At 37.0% G+C, this 18,578-nt stretch overlaps 1 protein-coding gene across 2 annotated transcripts in view; it reads right to left on the bottom strand.

Annotated features, from left to right (window-relative positions):
• The window catches only part of ryk (receptor like tyrosine kinase), a 74,460-nt gene that overhangs the window by 28,751 nt on the left and 27,131 nt on the right, over positions 1–18,578 (bottom strand). The window contains exons 2-8 of one of the 2 annotated variants that reach the window (XM_039691550.2): positions 9,901–10,022; positions 9,418–9,517; positions 7,981–8,112; positions 7,134–7,199; positions 6,913–7,054; positions 5,948–6,048; positions 4,175–4,258 (exon numbers count right to left, since the gene is read on the bottom strand). In XM_039691550.2, the coding sequence (XP_039547484.2) occupies positions 4,175–4,258; positions 5,948–6,048; positions 6,913–7,054; positions 7,134–7,199; positions 7,981–8,112; positions 9,418–9,517; positions 9,901–10,022 (747 nt within the window). The remainder of the gene's footprint in view (positions 1–4,174; positions 4,259–5,947; positions 6,049–6,912; positions 7,055–7,133; positions 7,200–7,980; positions 8,113–9,417; positions 9,518–9,900; positions 10,023–18,578) is intronic. The other variant, XM_039691551.2, reaches the window with a different exon arrangement.

Here is an 18,578-nt window from a genome sequence, read left to right as displayed (position 1 = left end):
AGAAAAAAATGCATTGCCATCACAGGAATAAATTATATTTTAAAATATATAAATGTAGAAAATATTTACTTGAAATTGTAACAATATTTCACAACATTGCATTTGTTTGATAAAAAAAAACAAAACAACAACAGTAAAAATGGCAGTCTTGGTGAGCATAAGAAACTCCATTAAAGAGATCTTGCCGACCCTTAACTTTTGAATGGTAGGTTAATGTCAAAAAGTGAAAACGATCAAAACATTATTATGTTTGATCATCACAAAGAATCTGACACACCACCATCAAATCAACAAAGGAAATGATTGTGGGATGGGACTCTACTTTTGGCTGAATAATGACAGTCAATGGGAATGACAAATGACAACCCTCTTAAAGGTGCCATATGGAATAATTGAGGTAAAAATATCCAAAAAATGAGCTACACACTAGAGGTCTTCACGGGTCCAAAAATTCATGCCCGACCCGAAAGAGACCCGTAATGTGCTACACCGAACCGACCCGGACCCGTCGTTCATTTCAAAAGTTGGACCCGGACCCGTGCAGACCCGAGAAATGCCATAAATGTACTGCCCGGACCCGACCTGGACCCGTCTATTATTTGAAAACTGGACCCGAACCCGGCAGGAAGACACAAACCCGACTGGACCCGATTGTCACATATTATTTCACACGAGTTGCGAAAAATAAAACTTTTTGTCTTACCTAATTTTAGTAGTCGTCGTCTCACTTCCTGACGTTATCTGACTGACTGTGATGCATTACAATCCACCGACAAGAAAGTTCTATCCATGTTATTTCTCTCGTTTTTCCAAGCTTAATCCACTCATTATTTCAGCTTTAAAAGTCCACTTGATGTCACGGTGATGGATGACAAATGCAGCCTTGCACACATTCTGACTCGAGTTAACTCGCATAATAACTTTAACTGTTTGCCCTTTTGAATAACGATTGTTTGTTGCTTGTTCAGCTTGATCATATCTGTGCTCTCTGTTCTTCATTGAGTCTGAATCTGACCACCAAAACGTTAAGATTAAACAAGACGGTTCATTTATATTATTATAAACATTGGAGAAAATGCAAAGCGCGGTTTGGCGGAAGCTCTGCTCTGGTTGCCATAGAAACGTGACACGCGCTTGAGATTGCACTCCAATCGCACGTGTATTACCAGCCCGTTCTCAGCGCGTGTTATATTAACGATAACGGCTGCCATGTGAGTAGTATTTCACCGTTTTGTTATACAGCGCGTCCTATATGGGACCCGAAGTAATAGATTCAGACCCGAACCGGACCCGGCTGCTCATTTAAAATATAGACCCGAACCCGTACGGGTCCCGGGTCGGGTCCGGGGCCGACGGGTCTCGGGTGCACTGTAAAGAGCTCTACTACACACATCAAAAGAATGCGAAGAAATAAGTGCAATGATGCCATTAAAAAACTGGCAAGTTATAGTGCTGCCGAGATTTAACCTAAATTAGCATGCTAAATTATTAGCCCCGGCCCGGCAGGTGTCGTAATACCAGTTTCGGCCACGGGAGGCGGTATGCGGGCGGGCAACGTTACCACCAGCCAAACTGCAGTACACGAGTAAGTCGCGCTCGCGCCGGCTTGTGTGTAGCCTACTTGAACCTGATGTCATGTCGTGATGTCGTGTGGAAATACAGCCCGCTACTAAATTTCAGTTCAGGGATGAGTTAAATAAATGATTGGGCGATATTATGCATGAGGAACCTCCATTCTGGTAAGTTGTAACATATCTTTCAACAGTGTTCGTGTTCTTTTACCATTAGCTATTAGAGATGATCGGTTCACGTGCGCTAGGGATCTGTCGTCTAACATTTACAAGTGGCAAAACTGCATTTATTGTTTGAATTGCGTAATAAAATGAACAGAATCTGAGAGCTGAGATCGGTCTCCGTGTCCTTTTCTGTGCATGACAAAATGGATGTGGCGTGAGAGTGTGTGAAAAGTTGTGTCTCACGGTGAATTTGTGAGAGTTGGCAGCTCTGAAAGACGCTAGCTTGGTCCACATCAGGGAATGCTGTCTGTCAAATTTATTCAAACTAATGATAAAAATGTAACATGAACAAAACGAATACCATAAACTAAAAATGCCTGGGCTTTAATTTTCCCATATCGCCGAAATGCACCGGCTTGTCTATGAGACGGCCTTCATAATTTAGTATTGAGATGTTGTTCATTTAGCCTCTAATCTCTGAAAATCTCCAAATGGTCCACGTGAAACTGCGGTCTTCCAACCTTTTACTATTAGTTTTACTGATTAATATGCGCGAGGGAGACCCGCTCGCCCGTGTTGTTTAAAGACATGAGTGCACGCGGCCGCGGAGGTATTTTTCTGGAGGTATACTGCCGCCATCTGGTATGGAATATGGTGTATGATTTGATTTTTTATCCCAGAGGGCACCTTTAAAAGAATAATTATTTTCAATGACTGTTTCGACTGTTTCGTATGGCAGCTTGTTTCCGCCATAGAATGAAAAATAAAAAGGTAATTGCGACTTTTTATCTCGCAATTCTGACTTCAGAATTGCGAGATGTAGTCAGAATTGTGAGATATAAAGTCGCAATTGCGAGATATAAAGTCAGAATTGCGAGATATAAAGTCAGAATTGGGAGATATAAAGTCGCAATTGCGAGATATAAAGTCAGAATTGGAAGATATAAAGTCAGAATTGCGAGATATAAAGTCAGAATTGGGAGATATAAAGTCGCAATTGCGAGATATAAAGTCAGAATTGGAAGATATAAAGTGGCAATTGCGAGATATAAAGTGGCAATTGCGAGATATTAAGTGGCAATTGCGAGATATAAAGTCAGAATTGCGTGATACAAATTCGCAATTGCGTGTTATAAAGTCAAAATTGATAGATATAAAGTCACAATTGCGTGTTATGAAGTCAGAAATGCATGATATAAAGTCAGAATTGTGAGATTTAAACTATTCTGAGGGGGAAAAAGTTATTCTTATTTCCCCCTTAGAATTGGCTTGATAAGTCGCAATTGCGAGTATATACCTCACAATTCTGAGAAAAGATGTCAGACTTTCGACATAGAAACTCGCAATTATGTGTTATAAAGTCAGAATTGCGAGGTAAACTCGCAATTGTGAGAAAAAAAAGTCAGAATTGTGAGATAAAAAGTCGCACTTCTGTCTTTTTTTCTCAGAATTGCGACTTTATATCATGCAATTCTGACTTTATATCACGCAATTCTGACTTTATATCACGCAATTCTGACTTTATATCTCGCAATTATGACTATATCAGGCAATTCTGACTTTGTATCACACAATTTTGACTTTATATCAGGCAATTCTGACTTTATATCTCGCAATTCTGACTATCACGCAATTCTGACTTTATATTAGGCAATTCTGACTTCATATCTCGCAATTATGACTTTATAACACGCAATTGTGTGATTAAAAGTCGCAATTATTTTTTTCTTTTTTTTAATTCAGTGGCGGAAACAAGCTTCCATAGTTTCGTGCTGCCAGTGCTGCAGATATTAACCTCACAAGAGCCAGGGGTCAGTTGCATAAACAGCCACAATGTTAAGAACTAGTCTGATCAACGGGTAATTAGTCTTACTTTTGGGATTCAAATTAGACCAATCTAGATTTTTTTGCAAGCGAGTTAAAAAAAGAAAGAAAAAAAAAAAACTTGGATGACTACCTTATAAGACTAGTTTAAGCAGTGCATGCAACAGGCCACAGGCTGTGATTAAAACTGTAAACTATTTAAAAAAAAAATGTTTTGATAAATCCTGCCAAAAATTCTGTTTTTAACATAAAGTATATCTAAACAAACAAACAAATACCAAAATAAATTACTTTAAAAATCGATTAATACTCATTTTCGACAATTTATTCAAACATTATTTGTAATTGAAATAAATATGTATTTCCCATTTTTTTTTTAAAATAATCCGTTAAAGAAACAATTGACTATGGCGCTATGATTCTGATTCTAATCCTGCAAATGAGGTGTCTTTGCACCAGTGTGAACCTTGTCAACAAGCTTAGTGGCGACCAATAAGAACAAAACAATGGTGATGGGGAAGAAGAAACCAAGTTTAAGTTTGAAGGTTAGTGAACATGATTTAGTCATGATTCCCTGTTGCTCTTTCTACCTGCTACACAGCAACAGAACTTACTTTTGGTTTCGTGTGAGGGGGCACCAGGGTGAGGGAAGGAGGCGCCTGCAAGCTGGAGCATGGGTGCAGAGCCAGTTTGAGCATCTGATAGAGGAAGGAAGGGGTGGAGGGAGGACAGAGTAAGAGAAAAAAAATAAAAAAAGATGGAGAAAGGTATATGAGGGATGGATATTCATAGCAGGTAGATGGTGCCTAATCTATTTCACACACAAGATCAAAGAGTGAGACATGAAAACACGTGGTATAAGCATGAAACTGTGCACCAAGCATGTAAGACCACTAGGAGGCGCTAAGCACAATACGTGTAAATAGCCTGTCAAATGAACCACTTATCTCCACCATCAACTATACAATGATTTATAAATAAATTACAATGCTGGTTGTCATTGAGAGAAAGGAGTCTCTATTCTGTACTAGACTAAGTGGCCCCAAAACATTCATTTGGACACTTAAATGTCTGAATATCATTTCATTCGAAAAACAAAGTCAAGTGGCAATAACTAAACATTTTAAAGTAAACATAACAAACACAACTTTGTACAGTTTAATTGTCCAAAAAATAGATATACTGGGGGCTTAAAAGCAATTAATATTCAGTAAATTGTAGCATTATAACTGCAGTTCACACTGTATTGAACTGAAGTTGTAATTGTAACTGTATTTGTTTCCTAATTAAAGAATTTTGCAGCATTGATGCTGTTTGAGTTCCCATTACTGTAAAGCAGTTTGAAACTGTATTGTATAAACTTGATTTGATATATTGTTCTAAAAAAAACAAAGTTGGTTATAAAAAAAAATGGACTTGAACAACTTAATTTGATATTTACTTTAATTACTTGATATTTACTCTAATTCACTGACATTCAGACATTTATATTGTTACTTAAGTGTCCAAATAATGTGAATATAAGACTCATGGGATCACCAGGCAAATCTCCTCTAATGGGAAGTTTAAGGGAGGTCATCAACCCGCTCTACTCGGCTCTGCCCAAAAAGCTCTAATTTTAGCCCAATCTGGTCATTTAAGGGAAAGGAGAAACTCACCTACTATGAAAACAGCTACTATGTTTTAAAAGAGTGGAAACTTCCTGTTGATTTAGTCTTATTTGCACCCTAATTTGGAAAGGGGGTGGAGGTGTCTCTCCAAATGTGTTCTGCCTCTCATGGTGGAAAAAAAGACAGCAGCCTAAGTATGAAGAAATGCTACTGAGATGGCACTAGCAAATGACAGTGACGAATTGAGTAAATACTAGGTGACCGACATAAGACTAGTGCTTTTGTGAGGGGATTTTACAAAGTTGTACACACAAATAAAACAACACCTTCGATCGCACAAAAACAACAAATGCTGGAGTCACTGCTGTAATAAACTTAAGGACAAAAAGGTATGGAGGGGGAGATGGGAATGCATACGCCTATTTATTCCAACCTTCTGATTCCAGTTTAGCTAACTTGATCATTCGTTTCCAATTTTCTAGTTTATAAAGGAATGCACATTTGGTGTGAAAAGGACGAGACAAGATGCATTCAGAGGTGAGGAAATTAGAATAATTTAACACGCTGGTCTGTAATCTGTAGGGAGCAAAGCATCCTGGTGCTGTTGGAACTGCTCTTATGGGGCAGCAAAGCAGTGCTCCTGGTCGAGAGACAGGTTTTCTGACATTTGAAATCATGGAACGGCAGTGCATATGGTTACAGCAGATGGTTGAGATGTTTGAGAGAGTCGATGATCTGAGGTCAGGGGTGAGGGGCATGGTGTGGTCGTAGTCTTACTGGTGACAGGTGTAGCGTTGTTGGGGGTGTCTGCCCTCAGGTACTGGGTGGTCTGGGTGGAGGGCTGAGAGAGACCCTGAGAGCTCCCACTGTCACTAACGCTAAAAGAAAGATGTAGAGAAAAAATGTATTACTTTAGGAATTGAAAAAGCACAGACTAAAGTTTTTTTGACTTATACTTGCACTTCTTGTAAAAACCTACATTTTTCTAACTGAAACCGACCAGTCATTCAGTTTTAAATGGTTTCACAGCCTCTTTTGTGATGAAATCATCTGTTTTCGCGAAGGGTGTAGGGTTTTACCTGGCCCTGGACCCCAGTGCATTTAAAAACTAAGTGCTGTGTAATTGTTCTAATTAAAGCCATTAGACTCCAACTCCAAAGGTTAAACACTGAGGCCCCTGGAGAAAGAGCTAAAATGCTACAGATTTCACATGCCTCCTCAAACGTATTAAACCTAATCATGATCTAATGTCACGATTCATCATCATTGGTTTCTTCTGGTCTACTATTTTGAGGTGTGAAGCAAAAAGAACCCTATGCCAGTAAAAACACATCCTGGTTCTCATGTTATCTTTCGGAAGACAAATGGAGCCATGTGCCTCTTCTTGTGAATAGCAGTAGATACAATCTAATCTACCACCCTTATATAATCCTGAAAAAGACAACTCTTTGTACTGATGCCTATTTCAGAAAAATGCTATTTAACTACTCCGCACTCTTGAACGAAATTGGTAGGAGATAAGGTTTTATTTCTCCTGTCTCCTTTAGACAAACCTATATGTTTTTCTACTTAGGGAAAACAATCTGAAGATAGATAGACCGACAAACAGACAGAAATCATGAAAGCAAATGACTAGAACCTCTATAAAAACAAATTTGCCATAAACTACTGACAAGCAGATAGTTTTGGTGGTCTGAACTAACCAAATAATCAATCACAAAAATGCATGCATGCACACACACCTGTCATCCATTTCCACTCTCTTCATGCTGTGGAGGTGTAACACAGCGAGGATGATGGCTACTAGGAAGATGACGATGCAGCACACACACACGCTGATGTAAAAAACTCGCGTGGATGTGGTGGGAGCATTTGGACTGCTTGCTAAGCACAAAAGAGAGCAGAGAGGTTACAAGAGCAGTTAAAAAGTTAAAATGCCAAATAATGAATCACAAATACTCACGATCTATTCTCTGAATGGTTGTGTTTGGGAATGGCAGCGTTTTAGGGGGCTCCGGCTGCTCAATTCCTGTAAAGTACAAGCAATAAAGGGGAAAGATTAGCAAAGAGCCATGTTAATACCAGTTCACCATTTTATATTTGTGCCACAAACGTGGGACAAATTTGTTTGTGACAAATCTCATTACACGAATATTAAATTTTTTTTTTGTATAATCTGATATCAACGTAATAATGGTCTGTAATGGCCTTTTTCTACATTTAAATTGAGATTTGATTTTTTTCCCCCCTTTAAACAAAATATAATTTTTTTCCTTTCAATTTTGGGTGGAAATATGTCCTGGACATCGTGTTGATGGGTCTCGTGAGATGAATCTAAACACATGAACTGGTTGAATTTGGATTCATTTATATTTGGTTTGTAAATTGTTGCCAGTGCAATAAAATCTATCTCCTTTCACACAAAGTGTAAGACACACAATATATTCCAGAGCGTTACATACACGCTGACCCAGTTATTCCACAAGGGAGAGGAAATTGGGGCATACACAAACTCTTTTTCTTTTCCGAAGCTAATTTGGCTCATGTGCTTCGAATAAGCAGGGAATAAATTCACTGGCTATTTCCTCTGGGAATGCATATGACAGAGGTCTTGGTGTTATTGTGTTATTATCAACTTTGTGTGTCACATTGCCACATTGACTACGATCTGCCTAATGAACAAAACTCACTGAACACTTATAGCAGAAAATAGAGTGTAAAAAAAAAATACACAAACACATCTTTAGAAGTTTCTTACTCAAGTTTCTTTTAAGGAAATGATAAAGTAAACGTATATGAAAAGATCTTACTTCGGTAACACATTTTCCTGCGTTTGAAGTTAAGCACTGTGAAGTTGTTGGCTGGTGTAGTCAGGTTGAGCTGCACCGTTAGCACAGCCTCTCCATCAGCCTTTCCAGAGCAGAAGAGGTCCACTCTGAACACTACACAGAGAGAGACACACAGAAAGCACTTACTGGAGGCCCAAATTGAATTAAATGAATATATGCAAGCTGTAAACAATGAATGCAGGGTCTCATTTTGAGCTTTTTGAAAGAGTAAGGGCTGCTCTTCCTTTGTGTTGGCACAATACTACATGCCCAATTCCTACTAAACTATGTGAGAACACATTTTAAAGACCTCCTCACACCAACACAATGTTCGGCACAAAAATTTGGTCCGATTTTTGCGTCCAATTTGTCTATCCAGTCCACTGGTTCTCAAAGTATGGGGGCACACGGGTACTGCAGTTGGGGCTCGAGAGATCAGCAGAAAAACAACTGAAAACAGCCGTTGCAAGTGTGTGAATAGTGTTTAGTGCACTGCCCTTTTAAAACGACACCGAACGCCCATTCCAATCTTTCTTCTTTGGTCCATTGACATTTTGCACTGTCTGAACAAGCCCGACAAAGAAGTTCCTCACCATGTCAAGCTGTTATTGTGAGTGCACCGCCCGCTGTCGTGTTCCAGCGAGAAGATGTCTAAGAAGCTGAGCTTGTCAGATGCCGTCAAAGGAGTTCACTGCAGCCACTGATTATATATTGTTCATACAAAGCATCACTGAAATATTACAATTTTTGTTTATTAAAATTAAAAGTTATGCTCTGATCTATCATTCTCTCTTACTGTTATATTTGTCAGTGTTTCAATGGAATTACCAAATTAAACACTTGTAGTTTTCCATAAGAGGTTTTTCAACCCAATTGTTTGTCTTTTTTATCATTTTTAGTTTCATCATTTGGTGGTTAGCTGTGGAGCGGACTTTGCGTGGGGCAGCAGGTTTTGTAAAGGTTTAAAGGGGGTGCGTGAACAGGAACAAATAACTCTGATTGTTGGTGTAGAGTATCTATAGACATGTTACCAACAGTGTGAATCTTATAGGCTGTCCAGATAATGGCCAAAAATTAGAACAAAAACCTCAGTTGCATTGGCGGTGCCGCAAATGTTTACTTCGGTCTGAATAGATGCATTAACAAATTAAAATAAAATTAAAATTGAGGCCGCATGGTAATTAAGAGTATTTAAAACCTAATAAAATAAAGCTGTGGGTTTTTAAGTTGACAGAACTTCTCATCAGTAAACGTCAGTCAAGAGCTATTTTACCAATAGTTAACAGGTCATTTTTATGTGAGCATCTTTAAACATATCTAAAAGTAGAGACACTCTTTAGTTGTGAAAAAAAATAAATGTTCTTAGATAATCAACAGCATATTTTCCCTTGAATATACAACTGGATTTGTTTGGCTTACCGGAACGAGTGCGTGGGACCTCCCCCTGGGCAGAGATGTTGCTCTGGGGTTGATCCATGGCTGAAGTGTTTTCCACTTGAAACCCCAACCTATAATCCACCTGTGCAGGAAACAGGGAAAATAAATAAGATACTAGTATAAATCATTCACAAAGCATGTAATAAAGATATCTGCATTGTCAGCAGCCATTACTCCAGTCTTCAGTGTCACACTAAGCTGATTCGTTGCTCAATAAACATTTTTAATCATCATCACAGATGAAAACAGTTGTGCTTTTTTAGAACAGTTTGATGAATAGAAAGTTCAGAAGAACAACATTTATTTTAAATAAAAATCTTTTGATACAATATAAATGTCTTTACTGTCACTTTTAATTTAATGCATCCTCACTGAATAAATGTTTTAATTTCTTTAACTTAAGATTACAAATTACCAGCCCCAAACATTTAAATGGTAGTCATATGATATATGAACAGTGCCAACCTTGCTGCTGGAGTGCCATGTGAAATGTAGGCTGTTGGTGTCACTGGGCACAGGCAGGATGAAGGAAAGAGCATAATGATTTACCACATCATCCCTCACGTAATACAACTCAGCATCAAGACCTGCAGAGAGAAAGAGAGAGCGAGAGATGATAAAACTGATCAGGACTGGCAGAATTAAACAGTTAAAATCATTTCACAGTCGCACAACCACTCCGCCTCAAGAGAGGATTAAAATATAGTTTCATACTGCCAGACCCTGCATTTCACCATCAAAATATAATATGTGCTTATTTAGGCTTAATGTATTCCACAGCGCCTGCTTGTATATGGTGGAGGAGGAATCCATGGCAACAATATATAAAATATTTTTTTTTAGTGCAGTGACCAACCACTGTCTGACAAAGTTCCACTCCTTGTAGTAAAAAGCAAGATCTGGATCTATTATATCATAGAGGGCAGGTATGACAGCCACTGAAATATGATTACAATTTCCAATCAGGAGGATATGAGTTATAACAGGCTCAAGCATTCATGTTGAGATTCTGGAATGCTTCCCATTAAGCTGATGGGATCAAGGCTGCCGCCCAAGTTTTAACCACAGTTAATTCCTCTCTCTCTAGCCTGTCCATTTAGAACCACATAGAACAGTTTTCATCCAAGTTTCTACCAAGAACAATATCCTCAGCCACCCCCTCCACCATACAGTGAAGGGAAAACAGTATGTTTATGTTTAAGGACTTCACCCCTCTCTATCGTCAAAGCAAAACATCTCTACTCTCCCCTGTCTGGCCTCCATTTTCTAACGACGCTGTAATCTAAACAGTGCTTCCTTCCCGGCTACATTCCTGGGAGAGACTCGACCTGAAAAGCATTTCTACCAGACAGTCCGGCACACCTGCGATCCCAGTTGGGTCAGTGACGTGCCGCACTGATTTGCACTTCCAGGAGCAATAAATATTATATATTAATATAAAATAGGTTTAAATTATATACATGTTTTAATCTCACATCATCTGTCCTCCTCACTGTTCTTGATTGTGTTAAATTTCAAAAATAGGTAATTTTTTGACTATTAATGTGTTCAAATGTCAAACGGTCAAACGTTTACTTAGTTACAAAGTTACTTTCATTCACAAAGTTATTTAGGACAATTGTATATAAAATTATTAAAAATGTTTAAAAATGATAAAATTTTTCATTTGGCATATTTGTTCAAGACTTAAGATAAGCATATTAAAGTATCAGTAAGATAGTCCTTTCAGAAATGTAATTAGTATCTAAAACAAATTGTTCCGCAAAAACACATTTTCCTCATACGGTAAAACAAAGTTTAGAAGCCATTTTGGAACTGAATATTAATGACTTAAGTCATGTGAAATTTGATATCACTCAGAGGACCCCTAAAGACCAGCCAAGTTGAAGGCAAGTTTAAGATTTTCCTCCTACATTTGGGGTAATTTCACCTTTTCCAAGTGTGTTACCATGTGTCACAGATTTGGGTGTCATATGGTCAAACGTCAAAAAAAAAAAAAAAAAAAAAAAAAAATGTTAAAACATTTAAAATTTGAAATAAAAAAGTTATTTACAGGTGAAATATAAAGTTTAAAAGTCAAGGTGGAAGGAGGTGGCCAAGCAACTGCCTGTTATAAATGACACAGCACAAAATTGTCATAAGGGCAAACAAAAAATGTCATACAGACATAGGGTTGGGTATCGTTTGAATTTGAACGATTCTGATTCCGATTGCGATTCCTTGTTTCGATTCCGGTTCCTAACGATTCTCGATTCCGATTCTTTTAAGAGGCAGGGTAAAAAAAGTAACCAACGGTCTTTCTGAAGGAAATAATCCTTTCTGAAGGAAATACTCCTTCTGTAAAAATACTCCTTTTGTCACAAATTTTGCATTTTGCCGAGATTTCGTCATTTTTAGAAAAGTGAAGCCACACTTTGAATCGCCGACGTAAGGTACTCATGTTCGACTCGCGTGGTTATGCCAACACTTCCGGTAGACGCTTCTTCGTTGGTGTTGTTCAGCGGTTTCTTCTTCCGCTCGGCGGACTGTGAATATCGAAACTAGGAATCGAAATTTTAACTTTTGAACGATTCCGGGAAAAACGAAAAGTTTGTCTCGGTTCCAATCGATACTCGATTCTCGATACCCAACCCTATACAGACAAACGATTTTACCATTTTATTCACAGAGCATTTAACTATTATTTCTTAATAACTAAGAAATTAATTAATTTAGTTGCAAAACTAAAGGCAGATCCTAAAGCTAGAGAGGAGAACATAGCCAAAAGGAGGGAAGTCAGTATCTTGTCTATAGACCTGGGTTGAAGTCAGCATCACAATGTTTCTGGAAAGTGGCTTCATATACAGTGGGGCCAAAAAGTATTTAGTCAGCCACTGATTGTGCAAGTTCTCCTACTTAGAATGTTGAGAGAGGTCTGTAATTTTCATCATAGGAACACTTCAAATATGAGAGACAAAGTAAACACTGTAAACACCAGCTACAGTGCGTGCAAACCTGGTGAAGACTTACAGGAAACGTTTGACCTCTGTCATTGCCAACAAAGGTTATGTTGAAAAGTATTGAGTTTAACTTTTGTTATTGACCAAATACTTATTTTCCACTATAATTTACAAATAAATTCTTTAAAAATCCTAATGTGATTTCCTGGATTTTTTTTCTCATTTTGTCTCTCATAGTTGAATTGTACCTATGATGAAAATTACAGACCTCTCTCATTACTCTAAGTTGGAGAACTTGTACAATCATTGGATGACTAAGTACTTTTTGGCCCCTCTGTAGATATATTATTCACATGTGTGTGTATCTCACTGTTGTAAATCTGACTGATATTGTCACGTTTTACATATAGCACGTGCACGTCCTGTGTTCCTTGTACTGAAAGAGAGTTGAGTTGACTAAAAGAAATGTTTATGTGTTGGGAAATATATTCTACTGTTAAAAAAAGTTCACTTGAGATTCTTTGAAATCATTTTGAATTGGCCTACATCAATTTATTACATTAAAAATGCAATGAAACTTTGAAATTGTCATTTGGTAAAACAAAATATGTCCGGTAAAACATTGAATTTTAAAAGAAATAAAAATAGATACTTTGTTTGTTTACAGGGTTCATGAAAATAATGGAGGAGAGCTAGTATGATATACACATATATATATATATATAACTTCAAGGCATTTTTGACTAATTTCTTGCAAAAAAATAGAACAAATGTCCATAGATGACATGCTGTGGTTGTTAAAAAACAAAATATCTAGTATTTGTGGTGTAGGTGGTTATATTTTGCAACTTGTTATATAATACTTACAGATCAACTATTACATTCATGGTTGTTTTTAACTGTCATGAATATCAAATTTAATTTATTCCTAAAAATCACTTCGTTTTACCGTGTGACATTTTCAAGGACTGTATACAAAGAAACACATTAAAATGTCATATATTGTTATTTTTTATAAAGGGCACTAATAAAAACAAGATGTACACAAAAAATGCTATATTTAATTTGTCCTTTCATTTTTATTTTTTTACTGTTTTGAAATTCTAAAACGTCACTGACCCAGTTATACTGCATCCAGCCCTCAATTAAGAACTGGACCAGAGAGAGGCTCTGATGATGAACATGAAACTGAGGTCTAAAGTAGAGGTTGACTCCCAGAACACGAATGAGACACAGGGATGTGTAAAGTTGATTGACAGATGGAATCTCCTGCGGCCTGCCATGCCTTAGAGCAAACCTTATCATGACTGAAAGGCCCCGCTGCGGCTGACTGGAGCCTATCTGTCTGTCATGGTGTCTGCTCAAACATAAGGGGGGTAGGAGGAGTACACAAACCCTTTCTAGAACATATATGAAACAACAGTAGATATTTTGTTTGTTTTGTTTTTTTGCTAAAATTTTACATGTGTTAGGTGTACACCAAGAAAATATAATATATTCACATAAAAAACAATATACACTATTGTTCAAAAGTTTGTGGCTTGTAAGATTTTGCTTTATGTCTGCTTTAACACATCCTCTGTGGCTCTGTTGTGAAATGGGCTGATGGCACAATACGGCTATGTGCATTGGGCTTATAAAAACTGCTCCCATTTTTGATTTCATTAGAGCTGTTTGTCTAAAGTAAAAAGGTTAAATCAAGCTACTAATTTGTTTGTCATTTTTTAATTGTGAGCCTCCCCTTTACATAACACAATTTATGCATATGGGTCTGCTCACAATAAGCGCTGTAAGAATTGAACGAAGAAAATCAACATTTCCCAGCACCTGTGTGATGCGTTAAATCAGGCAAAGTGGTTTACTAAAGGGTGTTTAGATCTTGTGAAATACTAAATTTGTGTATATTTTACTGTACAAATATTTGTAATAGGCCATTAAAGTTTTATATGGCACAATATAAACATACTGCCCTTTTGAAATCCAAAATTTGGTAACTTTTTACAGTAACAATTCTTTTTTATGAACCATTAAATTTGGCATATAGGACATTGCACACTGAGCTACCTATTGTACCATCAACCCATTTTGACAGTTTCTCAGCAACCACAGAGTTATTTTTTTTTAAAGCGGACATACGGCCCTGAAATATGATGTACTGCCCCAACAAAAGCAAAATTGAGAGCACTTTTTACTATATCAGTATTTTTTTATGGACCCTTGAACTTGGCAAATAGGACAACGCACACAGCCGTATTGCGCCATCAGCCCATTTCCCAGTTTCTCGGCCGTCACCAATCAGGATGCAAGACCAGGATATAAGGCCATGATATTAGAGTATACGGCCCAAACGAAAGCCGATTTTGAGCAAATAGATCTTTTATTAATTCATTCATTAATTAATAAGACAGTAGGCCTAAACATAAACCAGAAATGATAACACGATTACTTCCTTGCTCAAGTGAGAAAAGTTTCTTGTGCACAAGCTATAGTTTCTCATGAGCACTTAATAGTTTCTAGTTAAATATTTCTACTTAAATAAAATATAGCACTTAATAGTTTCTAGTTCAATATTTCTAGTTAAATAAAAAAACAATTAAATAAATTATTACAGTGATGTCAAAGCTGAATTTTTAGCAGCCAGTATCCTCCACACATTCCGCACCAGCTGGTAGCATTACAGAATAGCACGAGGTACCAGACAGCAGGCCAACAGTGATATGAGGTTGCCCACCTATGGAGGAAAAAAAACAGTGTGTGGCCCCCAAAACAGACACACTCAAGATGCAGGAGTCCTCAAAGTTCAGACAGACTGACATAATCCTCTGAGCATAGAGGGAAAGAAAATCAGCCAGCTGTGAGAGACTACTCAGGCGTGAGTTATACTAGACACATATCCACAGACTTGAGACTAATTAACGTTCCCATGTCTTGCACCATGTGACCTGTCTGGTCCTACTTTTGTCCACTAATGGCATATTGGTGCTTGAATAGCCAACTTAGACAGGAAAAGGCTATCAGACGGATGTAAAACAATCAAACAGTTGCCATGTAATCTGAAATATTATACAACAGCAATTCAAAATCAAAAAACAAGTAATAAAATCTAGCAAATAAAATGTATGAAATACAACATATATACAATCGTTAACAATTGTAATGAAAGAATGGATAAGGGAAATTTCGCAATTTAAATTCCTTCTCTCAATCTCAGGCATTAAAATGATGTTATATTGAGAAAAGAATTTTAAGAAACAACCAGTAGCTTAGTCATAGCCCACAAAACAGTGGATGAAGAGGGTGTTGAAGTTCATGGGTCAAGTGCGCTCAACCGTCTGACCAGAGCGAGGTTCCACAAAGAAAGCAGGAGATTGTGTGAAAAAGGTTTCCTGTGTGGCTCCAAACCTTGAAGATCTGCTTCACTACAGGATGATTAGGAGAATGAGTTTCTTATAGCATATGTGTGCAGACTTTGTTTTCAAGCTTGTTTATTGGTGACCATTTTTAACCTCTTTTCTTTCTGCTCATGTAACAAGTTTGTTTCAAAAGAGCTGTGGTTAACCGTACGGCTTGAAAAAAAAAAAAAAGTTCCGCTTGCTGCAAACGCAATCTTTGCATCCCCCTCACGGCAGTGCTCTGTAATGTCTTTTTATGTAGCTTCAAAACCCCTTTCATGGTTGAATTGCTTCCTCTCTGAAAAAGCAAAGACCAGGGAGAAAACATGCCCAAGGGGTGAGACTTCAATACATTATGTTGGTCAAATTTGCTCAAAGAGTTTGAAAAAGCCCTAGCTCTGGATGCTAGTCATCTTCAAGCTTGCTAATTAAAAAAAAAAAAAAAGATCTCAAAAAAGTCATAAAGTGGCGTACAAAAAAAAAACAACAACAGGCAAAGGTGGTATAATAACTTTTAAAAAGCCAAAAATGTATGATTTATGATGTGATTACTTCAAAATGTAGTAAGAATTTGTAGGGTTTTATTATTTTATTATTATTTTTTTATGTGGTACGGGACTTAAGACAATCCTTTTTTTTCTTTTGAACTGAAGTTACAGACAATACAATGAATGAAAGGCAATGATTTACATCCATGTCGTTCCCCATGGTCAAAGGTATACTATAGACATGCGGTTTTGAATTTCTTTGTCTCTGGAGATCCCATTTCTCTCTTCAGAAAGGTACAACAAAAATGTTAAAGCCAGGACAAGAGGTAAGCACAGGTAGAACAAAGAGTCTCCTGTAGTCAGGGTCCAATTCTTTCTTAAACCCTCAGTGCACAGGACATAAACAGCAGCCAAGCTCAGAGAGAGAGTGGAAGGGAAGGTAGGGGAGAGGGGCTCTGTTATGTATTTATTAGGGCAATATTGAAGAAAATTGTGATATACGATAAATATTATAAAGTATTATTAAATAATTATATTTAAAAATTGAAAAAATATATAACCAGCATACATGTTTTACATTCTTGTGAGAAGAAAGTATACTATAGCATTACATAAAAAGTTAGTGCAATTTAAACCAGGAGGTTATGGATTTCAGGTAGGCCTTAGGTTTATTTAAAAACAGAAATTAAATAAATCAAATGTAAAAATAAATTATTGCTTTTTTTACTGTATAAGAACTTATACTTATACTGTATAAGAACTTTCTTAATTAAATATACACCGATTCTTATTAAAGCTATTAAAGTTATTCAGTCAAGAGCAGCAAGCGCATTTCTCTTTGTCTGTTGTTGTTTGATTAACATTAAAGGGTTAGTTCACCCCAAAATAAAAATTATGTCAGTAATTATTGTTCCAACCCCATAAGACTTTCATTCATCTTTGAAACACAAATTAAGATATTTTTGCTGAAATCTGAGACCTGGATCACTCCATAGATTTTTAAGGGATTGAAACTTGCCAGCCCAGAAAAGTTATTAAATGCGTCGTTAAAATAGTCCGAGTGACTACAGTGGCTCAATCTTAAGTTTAATCAAGCGACAAGAATAGTTTTGTGTGCAAAAAAACAAACAAAAATAAACGACTATTCAACTGTTCATTTAGAACGTTCTATTCACCAAGAATCCTGAAAAAAGCATCTTAAGCTGCCTCCCAATTTGCATACTATCCATCCTAAATAGTATTCGAAATTAGAATTAGAGTGTCCCAAATCGTAGTATGTTGAAATTAGTATTCCAAAGATTTCAAAGAATGTTATCCATATTATATTTAATCTGCAACAGCATTTTGAACTTTTGCAATGGTACGTTTGGCCTATAACTTTTAAATGCATTATTATTCCCTCTCTGATACTGTAGAAAATTAAATTATATTGAATGTGGAGGATTTTAACTGTGACAAGATGATTGACAGGGCAGTTTAAAAGGTGACAGGATGAACGTAACTGAACAGAGGTGTTCATTAAAAGATGCGATTATGATGAAGTAGTATGTCCCAAAGCATGCCTATACTCTTCTGCTACACATACAAAAGAATGTACTTTTCCTTTACAAAAAGAGTAGGCCTAACCCTTTAATATTCATAAGAAATGTTATTTTCACACCGGATCATGCGACACTGAAGACTGGAGTAATAACTGCTGAAAATTAAGCTTTGCCATGAGATTTTTCAAAAATCTTACTGATACCAAACTTTTGAATGGCAGTATGCATTAGCATAATGTAACTTGCTCACCCTGCTCTCCAATATATTGGCATCAAAAGAAGAAATCAATATATACCATTCTAGTCGACTACAAACTGTAAACAATCACAAAAAAGTTTAGGGGGTGTTGGCAATGAAACAGTGATGTTTTGCCTTAAGTAATTCTAATGACTAAAAAACTCAAGTACTTCTCAAAAAATAACCATCATCCTTTTAATAACAAGTTAAATAAACTGACAGAATTATGAGAATTTAAACACCAAAAGTTACAACAATGCAACTACAACAGGTATGCTGCCACACACATGAGCCGGCAGGCCAGTTCTCATTACACACAATGTAGGCTATGCACCTAATTCAAGGTTCATGGGATGCAGTGTTCACACAGTGGTGCGGAAACCAAAAAGGGCAGAGGGGTCAAACCGAAAGAGAGTGGTGGAACATGCAATATAAGGAGATCTGCAGTCTCATTATCATCAAGAAAGTCAGCATGGTGGCTATATTGGAGTCCCTTGAATTTAAGAGTTCAGCACAGATGGTCAGGAGGGTAATCAGTGTAATAC

The sequence above is a fragment of the Pimephales promelas genome, chromosome 8 (genome assembly GCF_988280905.1).
Source record: "Pimephales promelas chromosome 8, fPimPro1.hap1.1, whole genome shotgun sequence".
Classification (NCBI taxonomy): domain Eukaryota; kingdom Metazoa; phylum Chordata; class Actinopteri; order Cypriniformes; family Leuciscidae; genus Pimephales; species Pimephales promelas.
The sequence above is the reverse complement of the archived record's forward strand: the minus strand, read 5'-3'. Positions and strand labels throughout refer to the sequence as shown.